Below are 2,001 nucleotides of genomic sequence, written 5' to 3'. Positions count from 1 at the left end.
GCAAATGACCGGTGTGACATTACTTCTTGCATGAGGTGCTAATGTGAATCCTTAAAGTCAGTACAGCATTGACCAAGATGGCTAGATGGCTCATTGGGTATGATTATTAGTCTCAGGCTGTCTTCCCTCATTCATCTTCCTCAATCTGTCCCACTAAAGCCTGTCATTCATTCATCAGAATTTACTACCTATACTCATTCCAAATAATTTTGTATTCTCACTCTCTTTTTAAAAAATGCTCATCTGAGGATGTTTATTGATTTTAGAGAGACAGAGAAAGGGGGAGAAAGGGAGAGAAACGTCGATGTGAGAGTGAAACATCAATCAGTTGTCTCTCATACACACCCCGACTGGGGATAGAAACTGCAACCTACGTATGTGCCCTGGCTGGGAATCAAATCCGCAACATTTTGGTGTATGGGACGATGCTCCAACTTACTGAGAACCCAGTCAAGGATGTATTTCCTTTAAGAATGCAATATTCTATAATTAAGTATACTATAATTTTATGTGCTCATTTGATGGTTTTTGGAGAGCTGGTTACTGCAGGACTCTTGAGGGTGGAAAAATTGTTTTTTGAAAGACTAGAGCCCCTTTCCATGATGTCTGAAGGTAAGTTGTCAGCTTCAGTATATTGCTGAGGGTGGGTCCAGACCACCGGTGTGGGGATTTATAGGACTGTGCACCATGTGTGGCTCCGTAGTTGCAAGCCCGCTAGCAGTCATCGGGTCCATTCTTGTCCATTTTAAGAAATTGGCCTCATGTTGCCAGGTTTGGGGTGATTCCTGCACAAAATAACAAGGTAAATGCTGTGCTATAGATTCTCTGGTCTCCATTACAAATAGAACCCTATTTTTCTTTTTAAGAACATTCTTTTTCTTTTTTTTTAAATCACAAACAGGCCTTTTTATTTATCACCATTAAATGTCTGAATTTCAAACAGATTCTTGGACTGGGGCTCTTATTCATCAGCTCATTCAAAGTTAACACCTGTCTCATCCCCAGTAACTTTTCCAGAACTGCTGCCTTCACCACGAAGCTCCATGAGTTTTCCCAATTCAAACTTGGGCTTCTTCAGCGTTTTGACTTTCCTAACAAAGACCCCATGAAGTGGATAAATAGATCGACAAGCGTTTTCTGTGTCTTTTCCCATGCTCTCTGGAATCAATTTACTGACCACTTCTGTTAAGTCATTGGTCTGCGCCTCTCGGGTCATCATTTCCATCATCTTCTTCCGGATTTGGTGGACCTGTTGATGCTGAGCATAAGAGGTCTTCCAAATCTGGTTGTTGCGTTTTTTAGTAAAAACAGCACAAAATAGATGAAGCAAATACCCATTGGTAGTCTTGGCCTCAACATGAGCTTCAATCATGGTCTGCCATTTTTTGACCACGGAGCACATTTTGTCACAGGTAAGATCCATGCCGTGGAAATTAGTCAGGCAGTTTTTGCCCTGAACTTCCTCTGTAATTAGCCTGAATTTTCTAAATGCAGCTTCATCATTCTGCAGGTCAGCTAGGCTCACTTCAAACACACGACCCTTCCGACCATCTGATGTGATTTTGGTTACTTGAGTTCTCGTGATTAGTGTTTTTCCAATATTTTGTATATTGAACATAGCTGGTGCTTTCACATCATACCAATCTTTCTTAGAAAATGGATCAACCGCTTTCTTCTTTGCTCCCTTTTTGCCACCTTTCATAAGGCACTTGTTCTTGCCCATCGCCATGGTGCTGCTCAGAGAGCCAAAAGCTAAGAACATTCTTTTAAAAAGATTTTATTTATTTACTTTTAGAGAGGGGGAAGGGAAGGAGGAAGAAATGGAGAGAAACCTCAATGAAGGAAAAAAACATCAATTGGTTGCCTTTCGCATGCATCCTAACTGGGGACCAAATCTGCAACCCAGGCATGTGCCCTGACCCAGAATGGAACTGGTGACCGTTTGCTTCACAGGTCGATGTCCATCCAACTGAGCCACAGTGATCAGGGCCTATTTTTCTC

At 41.8% G+C, this 2,001-nt stretch overlaps 1 protein-coding gene across 1 annotated transcript; it reads right to left on the bottom strand.

Annotated features, from left to right (window-relative positions):
* Positions 1–973: 973 nt before the first annotated feature.
* LOC129061809 (40S ribosomal protein S3a-like) lies at positions 974–1,729 on the bottom strand. The gene has a single exon (XM_054562575.1). It carries the CDS (start codon positions 1,727–1,729, stop codon positions 974–976), a length of 756 nt encoding a protein of 251 aa, XP_054418550.1.
* Positions 1,730–2,001: the final 272 nt, after the last annotated feature.

Source organism: Pteronotus mesoamericanus, unplaced genomic scaffold (assembly GCF_021234165.1).
Source record: "Pteronotus mesoamericanus isolate MK-2021 breed Mesoamerican mustached bat unplaced genomic scaffold, CSHL_Meso_final scaffold_651, whole genome shotgun sequence".
In the NCBI taxonomy this organism is placed as follows: Eukaryota; Metazoa; Chordata; class Mammalia; order Chiroptera; family Mormoopidae; genus Pteronotus; species Pteronotus mesoamericanus.
This window is presented reverse-complemented; position numbering and strand designations above follow the sequence as displayed.